Here is a 12,831-nt window from a genome sequence, read left to right as displayed (position 1 = left end):
TGTGGCCACGATGTCATCCCTGGGCACATGAGTGCTCCCACTCATCCCTCCCCACCCCTAGAAACCTACATCAGAATGGGAGTCCCCATGGCAGGCAGTTAGTGTCCAAGGGGCAGGAGGAAGAGGCTGGCTGAGCTGGTCACACGGTCAGACCCAGGCACTGCTGGGCCACTCTAGATAGGTGGCCGCCCTGGTGGATCAGAGCAAGGACGCAGGTATCCTTGGGACACACTGACTCAGCCAGCTCTGGTACTGGGGACATGGTGGGAACTGGGGAAGGCCACTTCATCTCACCCTCAATTTTCTCACCTGTTACCTGGGGATTGCCCTGCACATTCACTCCTGCATCCATCTTGTGTTTCACCTTTGAGGCTGGTCAGCCACACAACCCCCAGGACCCTGAGCTCCAACTCAAAGCAGAAAGTGGGATGTGAAGCTAAAAGACATGCATTGCACACTGTGTGAGTATTTTGTGCTTTGTGGCACTTGCCTGGCCTCTGGGCGCCCTGTGTGGTAGTGGCTAGAAGCCAAGGACTCTGTAAGGGGTGACTGTTCAACAGCTAGGCACAAAGGAGCTGTCTGCTACAGAGGCTTCCTCCAGGGCTCCCTGGAGAGTATGTGAGCTGGGGTATGGAAAACCCCTGCCCAGCACTGCTCAGGAGTCTGCAGACTGATGATGACCTTGAACGTAGGATAGACCACCAAGGGAGAGTCAGGTCAAATAATCCAGTGCCCCAAAAGTTCCAGGGTGCAGGGAGCACCCAGGTTTCTCAAGGACCCCTTCCGAATAAGTGTGGCCATCCCCTCCTATGGAGCCCTTCTGGTTCTGAGGGAACAGCGGCAGCCGCAGGGGTGGGCCACTCTAAATGGTGCAGAAGGACAGAGAAGGCTGCGTCCTGCAGGGGACGCTAGTGCCAGACCACGGACACGGTTGGACACCTTCACACGCAGATGCCCCAGGTTCCGAAAGGGGTAGGGGATTGCTTGGTTCTCAGCGTCTACCAGCCTCCTTCTCAGGCACCCGGGAGCCCACTAAGTGGGGCTCCTGGTGGGGCGGACAAGAGGGCGGAGAGAGCGCTGCGGAGCCCTAGTGGGCGTGAAGACCCCAGCCCCTTCCCGCACAGGGTCGGGAGGAGGCGTGCCCAGTCCTGGCTGCTCCCCTGTCTGCCTCAGCTTCTCCCCTCAGCCTCTCCCCGTCGTGTCCTCTCTTAAGGTTGTTATCTCCTTTTGAGTCTCCTTCAAGGACTTGGCTGTGTTCGCCAGGTTGCTCCGGCGGCAGCGGCGGCGGCGTCTGGCTCAGCCGTGCAGCGTGGCTCTGAATTACAATGACCATGACGGGGTCAGGGGGCAGAGGGGGGCAGCGCTGAGATGCTGGGATGCTCGTGGGTGGATGGAGGCGGAGACCGGCACGTGACACCCCCAGTGCGCACGTGCCTGCCTCCGGACGTTGCACCTGCTCCCTTCCCAGGGGCAGCTACGCTTCCTCCATCCCACGCATGCACGCCGCTGCTGGGTGCCAGGCTGCCGCGGGCAGGATGTCCACACCCAGCGCAGCTCTGTGGAGAACAGCAGGCCCGGCTGTGGCAGCCCCTGTGCTTGGGTCTTTCTTAAAAATTGATCAGTCAGTAGTTTTAGATCTGATGGAACAGACATGGCCTGCATGTTAGGGCTTAGCCTGAGTACTGTGGGCAGTCCAGTTGTCTAGAGTGCACCTGCTGTGCAGCCATCTTCTCCACAGCTTTTGCTTATCTTCCTTGTGTGGAACCTCTGTCCCCCGGGAAGGTTCTGGACAGCGTGTTCTGCTGCTGCCCTGTGGATTTAGCTGCTCGAGTTCCCGCTCTCTGTATCTGTGGCTTTTCATGTCCTCTGGGTCTGCCCATGTCATATCACAGCACTGTAGTCCCCTTCCCCTCGCAGGCCGAGTGACACCTCGTGTGTGGCGGCGGGGGAGGGGTGGTCAGCACTGCTCAACTGGGGCATCCACAGCTGGAGACAAGGCTGACCTTTGCCTGAATCACACTGCTGGGACGTGATCAAATCACCCCGTATGTGTGTGGGCAGCACTGCTCAGCACTGCTCAGCCGGGCTCCACAGCTGGAGACGGGGCTGATTTCTGCCTGAATCGCACCGCTAGGATGTGATCAAATCTGATCATCAGTGTCTCTGCTGCCATCCTTCCTGGGTCGATGCCCCTGGATAGGCCGGCTGGGTCACACTGGAGTATTGTTTTTATGTTTTGGAGGGGTTTTTGGCCACCTTCCATGAGGACTGAGCAGTTTGAGCTCCCTAACTGGTAAGGCTCCAGGGCTCCTGGTTCTTCCTTACTTGGGGCTGGGTCTTGACCGAAGGCCTGGGTTTGTCCTCGGAAAGCAGAACGGGGCTCAATGGGCAGTGGAGCTAACAGCTAGCATGTCTTACTGTGTTTGTCTCTGAGTGAAGTCAGGAAACAGCAGAGGCACCGACAGTTGGCTGAGTTTAACTGTGTCTTGGAAACAGCTGGAATCCGTTGTGGTTGGCGCTTCTGATTTCAGTACAGATTCAGGCAGAAGGAGGATTTTCCAGAGCTGACCAAGAAGATATCCTGGAGATGGGAAGGTTAGAATCAGGGCATCAGAGAGGAGTATGGATTGTTTTCCCATCTTTTGTTGTTTTTCTTAAAGATGTGTTTGCTTTGTTTGAAAGGCAGGGTTACAGAGAGAGAAAGACACATTTTCCATCTGCTGTCCCAAATGGCTGTCACAGTACAGACTGGACCAGGCTGAAGTCGGGAATCTGGAACTCCACCAAGGTCTCCATCCTGGGTAGCTGGCATCCCAAGTACTTGGGCCATCTTCCGTTGTCTTCCCAGGCACATTAGCAGGGAGCTGAATTGGAAGAGGAGCAGCAGACATGAACCGGTGCTCATCCAGGATGCTGGTGTTGCAGGCAGCAGCTTAACCCGTTATGTACCGCTTCTAGCCCCTTTTCCACTTTTCAGAAATGAGCAGTTTATTGTCTAGAAGTATTATTTCTTTATAGAAAACTTAGGAAATAGGAGCAGTATAGATGGCATCACCACCCACCTGGATGGGTCTTGGTGTGGATCCTTGGTGCTTGGAGTGCTTCTTCTTGAGGAAGTACAAACCCGACTCTTCCAGGAGTCTGAGCACAAGAATGCCCCTGGGCGCTGTGCTGTGTGCGTGGCAGGGGTGGGCAGAAATAAGATCAAGGGGCTTTGGGAATGGGCTGTGGTCTGCAGGGTCCCAGAAGCTGGTAAAGTGAATCCTTGCAGTCTTATTGGACAACCCATCTGAGCCTTTCCCCTCAGATTTCATCTACTGCGGGAATGTCCCCAACCCCACAGGCAATCCCCACCAGCATGTTCAGCACCCTATCCCTGACTGTTCCCCAACCAGCACCCTTGGGTGACTCGTGGCAGCCTCAGGTGCATTGCCCGCTGTCTCTAACGTTCTCCTGCCAGCCCTTAGGAAACAGCCTTCCAGGATCTCTTCCCAGGCAGGTGTCGGTGAGACTGCACCTAATGATGCTCACTCACCTTGTTGTTCCTCTGACTTGCCCCAAATAAGCCTCCTTGTTGGGTGACTTGGAGGGGGCATGCTGCTAAACAGGCAGCAGGGTAATCCAGGACCCAGACACCTTGGCCTCCCAGCACTTCCAGCTTCCTCTGGACCCAGCAGCATGGGAGTTGGCCTCAGATGTTGACAGGAAGTGCTAGCAGTGGCAATAGCTGCAGGGGATCAGACAAGCAGCTGTCATCACCTTTGGCTTACCCCTACCCGAAGGGAGATGTAGGCCATGAGTGTCCAGTGAGATTGCAACAGACATAGGCACAGTGTCATAGTCATAGAGCCTGTTGGCAGCAAGAGGGGATGACCATGGGGAAAACAGGCTTACCCATAGCAACTTGGACAAACCAAAGGGCTGTGGGGTCCCTGGTAGCAGGAGGCCAGCGAGCATGAATGATGTTCGACAGGTACACACTGGCTGTGAAGACCTGGGTCCCCTGCCAGGATAAACTTGCAAGTGGGCATCATTCAATGCATTAGCACCTCACTGTGCACTTGGGCCTGCCATGGCTGGGAAGGAGCAAGTCGAGCAGGAGCAAGTCTGGCTGACAGAACACACAGACATTTGGTCCAGGAAGGCAGCTGAGGGTTCAGCGGGAAGGGTGACCCAGTTTCCACAACTCTGCAGGAGAGACAGCAGTGGAGTTAGAGTCCTGGGCCCCACCATTTCCAGCCAAGCTCCTGCTCACCCAAGTCAGAAGTCCTGCTTTGAGTGACCTCCCCGCTGGCTGCAGGAGGTGACCTGCTTCTCTCTGATTCAACAGCTGGTGGTGGCCTCAAGAGGAGCCCAAAAACAGGGCCAGGTTTCCTCAGCCACCTGGAGGCTCCCACACACCTGTGGTTTTCCACATCTCTTGACATGGACCCAGGAAGCTGCCTGCATCCTTGACTGCTATACAACCTCTTTTTGTTGCTTTTTAAGACTTACTTATTTTTTATTGGAAAGGCAGATATACAGAGATGGAAAGACAGAGAAAGCTCTTCCATCTGTTGGCTCACTCCCCAAATGGCTGCAACAGCCAAAACTGAACCATTCTGAAGCCAGGAGCCAGGTGTTTCTTCTAAGTCTTTCACATGCATGCAGGGTTCCGAGGCTTTGGGCCAACTTCTACTGCTTTCCTAGGCCACAAGCAGAAAGTTGGCTGGGAAGTGGAGCTGCTGGGATACAGCTGGGTGTCCACATGGGATGCCAGTGTTTGCAAGGCGAGGATTTAGCCACTAGGCTATCATGCCAGGCCCAATCTCTAGTTCAACAAGTAGTGCTGGAGTGTCTGCAGGTGGCAGGCCATGGGCTTTACAGGTTTGCATATTGCAGTTGACATGCTGGGAACTGCAAGAGGCTCCCAGGGTGTGCTGCAGAAGGGCCAAAGGAGTTCTGCCCCTTACTTGCTGTAAAGCCATGAGCATTCTCTTTGTTTCTACGAGAAGCCAAACTGTGCCGCCCTAAGAGGCAGGTTGCTGGCCTATGCCCTGGCCTCTGTCAAGTGTGACATTTTTTGAAAGTAGGATCTTTGTAGATGAAATCAAAGGAAGATGAATTCATATCAGAGGAGTGTGGGTCCCGGGTTCCAGGTGAATGGAGAGTGTCAGGTGGAAGCACAGGGAGTAAGCCAGGTGGGAGCAGAGCAGAGGCTGGAGTGGCAGCTTCAAGCCAAGGATTGACAACTACCCCCAGGAGCTAGGAAGTGACAAGGCTGGCTCCCATGTCCAGCCTCCTGAACTGAGATGGAATACTTTCTCCAACTCCAAGCCACCCAGTGTGTGACTTCTTTAGGAAGTTACTGTGTGTACTTGCTATGCGCAGGGTGCTGTGTTAGGTCTGAGGGAGGCAAGGCAGAGAGGGCAAAGCAAGCAGCCCCTCCCCTACTTCATGCAGCCATTCAGTTGCACATTTCATAGGGGCTGGGGGATTTAGTTCTGAAGCACTCTCCCTCAAAGGGTTTGCATTCTAGTGAGGGGAGGCAAACAAGAGCAGAACAATCAATAACATCATGACTGGTGCAGTAGCACCCCTTTATCTCTGGGGTGTCTGAATCTGCAGATAGCACCAAGTCCTGCATATGCAATGCTTCCACCTGTAATGCACTTTCACACATCTCAGCTTCTTGGCAGATCCAGATGACTAGAGTCACTCTTGCACTGTGCTTAAGCCAATGAAGTGGTTCTCAACCCTGCCACCCATTATGATCACCAAGGAGGCTTAAAATGAAACAGAACAAGAACGCCCAATAGCACAATTTCACCCCACTCTGTGCTGGGGCTTGGCACCTTGCCATGGCGTATTTCCCAAGGGACTGTGATGGGCACTTGCTCCAGTGCAGCAGGAGTTGCAGTGAGGAACATGCCCTGAAGGACAGCAAAGTTGTCTGTGGAGGGTGACTGTGGTCATAGCCTGAGCATCTCAGGACATGGTAGGCAGAGGCCTGTCCTGCCCAGGTGGCCAGGTAGCCAGGTGAGCCTAGGCAGGTGTGGGAAGGTCAAGGCACTGGTGGACTCTGGCTCATCACACTCCTGTTCTTTCACCTCTTTGACTTTTACTACACAGTGTCAGGTCTAAGGCAGACCAGCCACTGGGCATAGCATCCCCCCCTCCCTGTCTCTGCCTTTGAAATGTTGATGTTGGCCAAGGAGACACTCACTGTATGTGGGGCTTGACCCATGTGCAGTTGATCTGGACCCCAGCTCTCTTGGTTTTGATTTCCTGGGAGGTGGAGAATGGCTCTGTGACAGGGGATTTAACACAGACCAGAGAGACCTCCTCCTCCCTGGGGACAAGGGATGCAGAGGGCTGGCCAGGACAGGGATCTGCATGCTATAGTGCCCTGACTTGCTGTATACTTTCACAGAACCAGTGTTCCAGGCCAGGCATTGGTGCTTAGGGAGAACTTGTACTCCCTCCATCTTCTGACCCCAGCTCATCGTAGCAGCCCACCCTGGAACCACTTTCTGTTGCTCCCAGACCTAGCAGGCATTATGTCTTCTCCTCTTCCTCTCACTTCCCTCATCTCTTGTCCCTGCCTGCCCTGTTTCTCCCACTCCTTATGTCCTTCCTCCTGCAGCTGCCTTTGCTGGTCTGGGTTGGGATCAGATTGGCTGGAGGAGGAAAAGAAGGAGGCTGGGAAACTGCTCTAGATTCAGGGCCCAGGAATCTCCCTCACAACTCCATGACTTGTATGCCCCATCCTGTTTCTCCACCTTTCCATATGGCTGGCCAGCAGCTGCTAACAGTATCCCTTTTCACTTGAGTCTCATACCTGCCCAAGACCACACAGCAGCCCAGCACACTCCATCTACAGCCGCCCACATGCACACCTCCATTTCCCTTTCTTGTATCCACAGTTGATGCCAGGGCATTGAATGAAGCCCCGTTTCTCTGAGGATGACTGTGGACCAACAGACAGCATCCTGAACAGGAAACCTCTGGAGTATGGGGCCCAGCTCTTTAAGCCACTGGTGACTCAACTTTGCTTCCTCTCAATTTCTTCACCACCCCACCACAACCCACCCATCAAAGAAGTTTGCTGACCTCTTGGGTGGTTGAGATGCATCAACGAGTTAATCTACACCAGCAGCCCAAGTCTGACTGTTTATTCAGAGATGACAAGGCCATCAGAATGGGAGATGATAACCATTAAAATGGTAGTCGCTCATGCTTCCCTTGCAGAGGCCCCCGAGGGTGGTATCAGGGTGTGTCAGGAGACAGACAGATCATGGTTGCAGTTCCCTTGGGGAGGGAGATTTGTGACTGGCAGAGGGAAGTACTTGTTCATCAAGCTCTAGGGTGTGGGAGCTGCCCCAAGCCACCCAGGGGCTACAGTAGGCTGTGCACTGGTTTACAAGGTCAAGACACACTCCAAAGGCAAGCGGCTGTTGCTTTACCTCTGGGAGTTGACTTGCCTTTAGAAGCGCAGCTTTCCTATTCAAGGGAAGCCTCAAATATTAACACGTCAGGATTCAAAAGGATGCCTGGTGGACGAGGTGTAGTGTTCCAGTAAGACGGTGGGATAGATGAGACGTAACCGGGATGATGGATGTGCTGAGTTTCATTCAGTCATTCCGCACTGCATACATATATCATAACACCCCATAAATATAAATGCTTGCAATCGTAGTTTGTCAAGATTCAATAAAAATAGAAAGACATGTTTCACATACCTGCACACTCTTCTGAAATAGAGTGACAAAATGTGTTTAGTTCTACATTCTTCATTTTAAAAATGAGACTGTTGGTCCCGGATCCCCGGGAGTTCTCCAGGGCCAGAGTTGGAGGGAGATGCCATGGAAATGGCCCAGACCCTGGCAGAAAATGATAGTTCTGGTCTGTTCTGTCTCAGCCTCATTGAGGCTCATCCCCCTTCTCCACCAGCGCCCCAACCCGCAGCATGAAGGCTGTGCCCAAGACTCTGCAAGGTGACAGGGCAGCGGACAGCTTGGGGCCAGGCCTCCAGGAACTTCTCAGTACAGAGTGTCGCTTTTAAAAGGAAGCATTTAGTGGCCCTGACACGTTCTGGCCCTGGGGCTTGGCCTGCAGTTGTCTCTTAAAGGAAGACATTTCCAACCCTGAGTTACAGGAGTGGATGCAGGCTCCATAGCCAGCAGGTGCATTTGATAGTGGAGGATGAGAGAGCTGGTGGAGGACAGCTTAGGGATCTGCTTAAGGTTGCATTCCCTGGGAAGGGAGGCCATGGAAGGCTGGGAACACTTTTTGGAGCAGGCCTAGCTAGCCAGAGAAGGCTGTTCAGGGACCACATGGAGCAGAGCAGAGAATTGGGGAGGATCAAGGTAACTCAGAAGTAGGGTACCTGCCACCCCCAGGCCACCCTCAGGCCTCACATTCCTTTATCCTGTTTCCCTCTTGGCTAGCAATGAGAGTGCAGTCAGAACACAGGAAGAGAGAGAGAGGGTCCCTTCCCCATAAGTCACTCTGGAGCTCCAGGATTCTTGCTGTCCAAGGAGTTCTGGGCTGAGCTCTGGCTACAACCTCCACTTGCTAGATTTCCTCCTTCCTGGAACATGACTTCATCTGCTGTAAGGAATGCCACTTGACTTAGAAGCAGCAGAAATGTATTGCTGACTGTGAGAGGCTGGGCATGTAAAGTCAGATGCCAGCGTTGCCAGGTTCTGGTGAAGGTCCTCTTCTGGGTCACAGAGAGAGGGCATTGTCCTTCTCTTAGGAGCCCGATGACCCACTCACCCCCGGATGCCCACCTCCATCTGCTGATGCTTGGGCATTGTGATAGACCGTTTGCATGCAGGGCTCATGGACACTCAGTGTCCCCTCTACCCTGTCTCCCCAGCATTCTGTTTGCTGACATCGAGGGCTTCACCAGCCTGGCATCCCAGTGCACTGCCCAGGAGCTGGTCATGACCCTCAATGAGCTCTTTGCTCGCTTCGACAAGCTGGCTGCGGTGAGTCGCTCTGAGCCTGGGCTGGGGGTGGGAGGGGAGGGGCCTGCTGTGGGGAGGTTGGGGAGGGGACCCACCAGGGCCTGCCTTGCCATGCGGGACTCACTGTTGGGAGCGGGAGGTGGGCAGAGGGGGCTGGTGCTGGGGAAGCTTTCAGCAGCTCCATGCCCTCACAACCCTGTGCCTGGAGGATGCCATGGGGCCACTGTCCTCATGGGGTTGGCCATTGATCAGAGCATGAGTGATTGCCCACATGGTCTACAGGTAGCTGTGTATTGCCCTACTTTCCCAAGAAGCTTCCAGAAAGAGTATGCTTCATTATATGTACTGGTTGGCAGAAAGAGCTTACAGAAGGAACTGGTGAAGCAGGGAATGGTGGATGGCACTCCTTCATTGGACCCCTGTTCACATCTCTGTCATCCCTTGCCAGCCACTGTAGTGTTGAGTGATGCTCTGAATGTAGAGATATTTTATATCCTGCTTCAGGTGTGGTGCGGTTGCAGCCTAGAGACCTGTGGTATGTGGAGAGTGCCGTTAAGTCCAAAGGGCATCAAATCCACTTGCCCAGCAGCACAGCACACCTGTAGGATGCCCGTTGTGCCGGTGGTGCTGGCTGAGGGCTGTGACCGCTGCCCTGCCCAGTGTCTGGAGGGGAGCAGGCAGCACAGGGCCAGCCCAGGAAATGCCCAGCATTCACCACCTGGGGGACTGTCACTCTTGCACCCTTGCAATGTAGAAAGATCACACTGTCCTTTGCATGCGGGACGCCAAGTCACGTTGTTGGTGAGATTCAAGGGCCTGTCCAGGGCTTCCGGGGTCCCCAAAGAGAGCCCTTTATGCCTGCTGATGTCCATGGAACCCAGTGAACAGGGGCAGACTTGGGGTGTGAGTAACAGCCAGGCCTCAGGTTAAGTCAAGGCCACCTGAGCACCCAACTCCTACCAGAGCTTGATGAAGACTATGTTAGGAGCCAGCTTTGGGCAGCTGATGCTTGGTAATGAACGGCATTGCAATTTGAACCCTGTGACCAGTGGACAGTGGCCTGCCTCACCTGTCACGCAACAGCTCTGTGAGCAGGTACCCCAGCTCCAGCGCTTTCTTGGCATGTACCTGCTGATTTAGCAAAAACTCTGTTTTGGTTAAAAAAACAAAAGTTTCAAACTGGCTGACACTCAAGTGAGGCATTGGTTAAGGTTCCTTTCTACCTGCCTCAGTCTTCCTGTAAAAGAAGAATCAGAAAATTGTGGCTGGAATCTTCAGCCAGGGTGTGTTTCACTGCTGGTGTCTAGAGTGGAGCCTTCCCCTGGCTGGCCAGGCTGCCCTCCCTGCTGAGCCACCGAGGGTCTCTGCAGTGGGGTAAAGCTGGAGCTCTGAGAAAGGGGGAGTGCCTGCACCTGCCCAGTGTCCCCAGCAGCCCCAGGGACCATACGGAGGTTCAGCCTGGAGCCTGGGCTTGCTGCCCTAAAAGGCAAGTTATGCCAGGCACGGACTGGATCTGTGTACCTCCCACGACTTGCCCTCCTCCTTCTCCTTACCACTCTTTGTAATCTGAAATTAATTTACGTTCCAGGAGAATCACTGTTTACGCATTAAGATCCTGGGAGACTGCTACTACTGCGTCTCGGGGCTGCCCGAAGCCAGAGCCGACCACGCCCACTGCTGTGTGGAGATGGGCTTGGACATGATTGAGGCCATCTCGTAAGTGCCCCTCCTCCAGAGGGACCATCCCCCAAGCCCTAGGAATGACTGGCCAGCTAGCCACCTGCCAGGGAAACAGTGGGGCACAGTCGTCTCTCCAGGGCCCTCTCCCTGGCCAAGCAGTGGGTTGGTTGGCACCTTCAGGCTTGCCTCCAACAGGTTCCTTTTTCCCAACAGCAGCCTGAGCAGCTGTTCCCAGGGGGGAGGCGGGGAGAGTCCCTGGTGGTGTGGGCTGACCCCTTCAGGAGAGGAAGAGACACTGACAGTGGTGGCTGTACCCTGTACCTTCTGCCAGATGCACAAAGTAGTTCCCACATCTTCTAGGATGGGGAAATTGGCCTCCCAGGCACTAAGCAGTCCCCCGGGATAGTACTGCCAGGCAGGTGGATTCACACGCTATAGAAAAAAGACTGCTTGGCCATTTCTTGATCATCACTGACCGTGGAAGGAGGCCTGGTCATTTAACAGTCCAAGTGTACACATCAGCCCAGGGAGCAGGTCAGCCTTGAACTTCAGATACAGCTTAGGCAGGGGTTGAGGGATAGAGAGGTCTCAGAGGTCAGAGTGGCTGGCCAGGCTTGACTGCATTCCAACTGGGCAGCATTTGACAAGTGTTCCTGCATTCCTGCGCTATGGTCAGTCATCTGTTGCCCAGAAATGCAGTCTGTTGGATGAGGGCTGGAGGGAGGGCAGGATGCCCATAGCACAGATGCTGGGCAGGCCATGAGGATACCATAAGGCAGGAAGGAGCACAAACAATTAGGTGGAGAGAGGTGGTCCACAAAGAGACCCCCAGTCCCACTAAAGGCATCAAGGTGGGCTGCATGTAGGAGGTAGCCCTGGAGAAATGGCCATCAGAGTGAAGCATTACCAGCCTGAGTGCCAGAAAAGGACTTTACCAAGCCAACCCCAGGACACAGGGAATGGTGGGTGACAAACTGGTGACTGGGGCAGAAAGGTCGGACAGGGATGCTGAGAGGTGACCCTTCTAGCCCGCTGGCCCTGTCTGACTGCTGGTCTTCAGGGTCAGGGAGGGTCCAGTCCCTGAAGACTACGGCCTGTGTACACACACCGACACCACACCGGCACCGACATAAATCCAGGGCCCATTCCTGCAAGTCCCAGGCACAGATGTGTTGCTTCCTCCCCTCCATGCCACACCCTGAACCCCTGGTACCTAGTGCATGTGGCAAGGCCTAGGACCTCCCTAGACTTCTGCGCTTCATCTTCCTCCGTCATCCCACTGACCTCTAGAAAGAAGCAGCAATGTGACTAAACCCGGTTACCAGATTGTCCAAAGCCACCTTGTCTTACCCACAAGAATACTGTGCAGCTGGAGTTTGGAAGGACTGCATTAAAGCACGTTTGCATTTCTGGGAGAGGAGGTGGTCTCGGGAGGGGTCTGGAAAGGAAGCCCCAAGGACCTGGGTTTTAGCATGAGGTGGCCCGCCACCTAGTGGCCAATATGAGAAACAGCTCCTCCCAGCTGCCTGCACACTGAGCACCTGCCAGCCCACTTGCCTTCAGATCCAAGGTTCTCAGACTCTAGTTGGACAGAGCTAAGAGAGAATAACCCCCTGGACCCCTGAACATTCCAGCTTCACCTCCACTCTGTGTGCCTGGCCCCTAACCCTCTCCCAGCCTTACCCCTGCTCCGTCCCCAGGTTGGTCCGGGAGGTAACAGGAGTGAACGTGAACATGCGTGTGGGGATTCACAGTGGCCGGGTGCACTGCGGTGTCCTGGGCCTGAGGAAGTGGCAGTTTGACGTCTGGTCCAATGACGTCACGCTGGCCAACCACATGGAGGCTGGTGGCAAGGCAGGGTGAGTAATGGCTCAGAGGGGGCAGGGCCAGGGCTGGGGTGGACAGGATGGAGTATCAGGCACCTTGGGAGCAGGAGAGAGTGGGCAGAGTTCAACTGAAGTAAAAGTTTTCTTTTTACCAACACTGCTGGGTGAGAGCAGGAGTGGGAGCTCATCTGGCACTGAGCCATCCAGGGTTGGGGGGCAGATTCACTGACCAGAGGAGCAGCCACCTGGGCAGGGCTGGGAACAGAATAGGAACGCAGGGGTGGGCAGAGCTGCCAGGATGGGGCTGTAGGCAAACACACATGTAGGGGGACATAGGCTTTCACAGTATGGCTCTTAGGTGGCTAGGGGAG

The 12,831-nt window shown here is 54.6% G+C and overlaps 1 protein-coding gene across 1 annotated transcript in view; it reads left to right on the top strand.

The window, feature by feature from the left end:
* Positions 1-12,831, top strand: part of ADCY5 (adenylate cyclase 5) — a 153,536-nt gene that overhangs the window by 105,525 nt on the left and 35,180 nt on the right. Inside the window, exons 4-6 of the mRNA XM_004577840.3 lie at positions 8,864-8,975; positions 10,543-10,670; positions 12,335-12,493. Coding sequence (XP_004577897.2) covers positions 8,864-8,975; positions 10,543-10,670; positions 12,335-12,493 — 399 coding nt within the window. The remainder of the gene's footprint in view (positions 1-8,863; positions 8,976-10,542; positions 10,671-12,334; positions 12,494-12,831) is intronic.

The sequence above is a fragment of the Ochotona princeps genome, chromosome 3 (assembly GCF_030435755.1).
Source record: "Ochotona princeps isolate mOchPri1 chromosome 3, mOchPri1.hap1, whole genome shotgun sequence".
NCBI classification, from domain to species: Eukaryota; Metazoa; Chordata; class Mammalia; order Lagomorpha; family Ochotonidae; genus Ochotona; species Ochotona princeps.
The sequence above is the reverse complement of the archived record's forward strand: the minus strand, read 5'-3'. Positions and strand labels throughout refer to the sequence as shown.